At 46.4% G+C, this 1,400-nt stretch overlaps 1 protein-coding gene across 1 annotated transcript in view; it reads right to left on the bottom strand.

The window, feature by feature from the left end:
- LOC109296948 overlaps window positions 1-1,400 on the bottom strand; it is a 24,975-nt gene that overhangs the window by 12,354 nt on the left and 11,221 nt on the right. Inside the window, exon 3 of the mRNA XM_019516592.1 lies at window positions 603-747. Coding sequence (XP_019372137.1) covers window positions 603-747 — 145 coding nt within the window. The remainder of the gene's footprint in view (window positions 1-602; window positions 748-1,400) is intronic.

Genomic DNA, 1,400 nt, shown 5'->3' with positions numbered 1-1,400 from the left:
GAGAGCCATGGGGCTCTTTAGCCTGGAAAAGCCCAGGCTCAGGGGTGATCTGGTGGCCACCTGTAAGTTTATCAGGGGTGACCACCAGGATCTGGGGGAACGTTTGTCCACCAGAGCGCCCGAAGGGATGACAAGGTCGAACAGTCATAAACTACTACAAGACCATTCCAGGCTGGACATAAGGAAGAATTTCTTTACTGTCCGAGCCCCCAAGGTCTGGAACAGCCTGCCATCGGAGGTCGTTCAAGCACCTACATTGAACTCCTTCAAGAGCAAATTGGATGCTTATTTGCTGGGATCCTATGACCCCAGCTGACTTCCTGCCCTTTGGGTGGGGGGCTGGACTTGATGATCTTCCGAGGTCCCTTCCAGCCCTAATGTCTATGAAATCTAGACAACAAACACTTTGGGGCAGGTCTTTTCTGGATCTTATGCCGTGTGCAGTGCTAAGTCTGTACAGGTAAAAAATAATCAAATAGTAGACACAATGCAGGAGACTTGACCTTCCACTCTGACTAGACACCTCAAAGAGGGGTGCCCCAACTCAGCACTGGTGGAGCAGGAGGAAGACTCCCATAGTCAGATTTTATGGAGAAAAATACCTTCTGCAGATTCCTGAGAGTGCATAAATCAGCCAAGCAAACTGCCAGAGGAAGATGACATTCCAAATGAGGAAGGTCCCACCAGCCGGTGTGAAGCCTGTGTTGTACTTGTTTGAGATGTTTCCGACGCTATTGAGGAATATACCTGTTGCAAGGAAAGTGATTGCAGGAAAACATGTTACAGCACAGAAGACACTACTAATCACCACACCCTGCAATTCTCCCTGGATCTTACTGCATAAACATAAATCCATGAGACCTCACAGGACACGCTTGGAGAAACAATGTCTGGTCTCTAATGGGCTTGTTTTTACAAAATAATTAATGAATTATCATAAGTTATGAAGAACAGGTGTGAAATGTCATGCTAAGAAGGAATTTACAATTACACAGAACCAGAAAAGCCAGTTGTGCTTGAAACCCAGATCTGGAAGCTAGGAGTGGAGTCCAGGAGAGCTGGCTGTACTTTAAAGAAGCCTTGCTGAGAGTACAGGAACAAACCATCCCAATGTTCATGAAAACTAGCAAATATGGCAGAAGACCAGCTTTAAGAAAGGGAAAAAGGAGGATCCAAGGAACTACAGACCAGTCAACCTCACCTCAGTTCCTGGAAAAATCATGGAGCAGATCCTCAAAAAATCCATTTCTAAGCACTTGGAGAAGACAAAGGTAATTAGGAACAGTCAGCATGGTTTCCCCAGGGGCAAGTCATGCCTGACCAACCTGACTGCATTTTATGATAAGGTGACTGGCTCTGTGGATGTGGGGACACCAGTGGATGTGGTGTACCTTGATCTT

This window comes from Gavialis gangeticus, unplaced genomic scaffold (assembly GCF_001723915.1).
Source record: "Gavialis gangeticus isolate Ggan-Ray unplaced genomic scaffold, GavGan_comp1, whole genome shotgun sequence".
Lineage (NCBI taxonomy): Eukaryota > Metazoa > Chordata > Crocodylia > Gavialidae > Gavialis > Gavialis gangeticus.
This window is presented reverse-complemented; position numbering and strand designations above follow the sequence as displayed.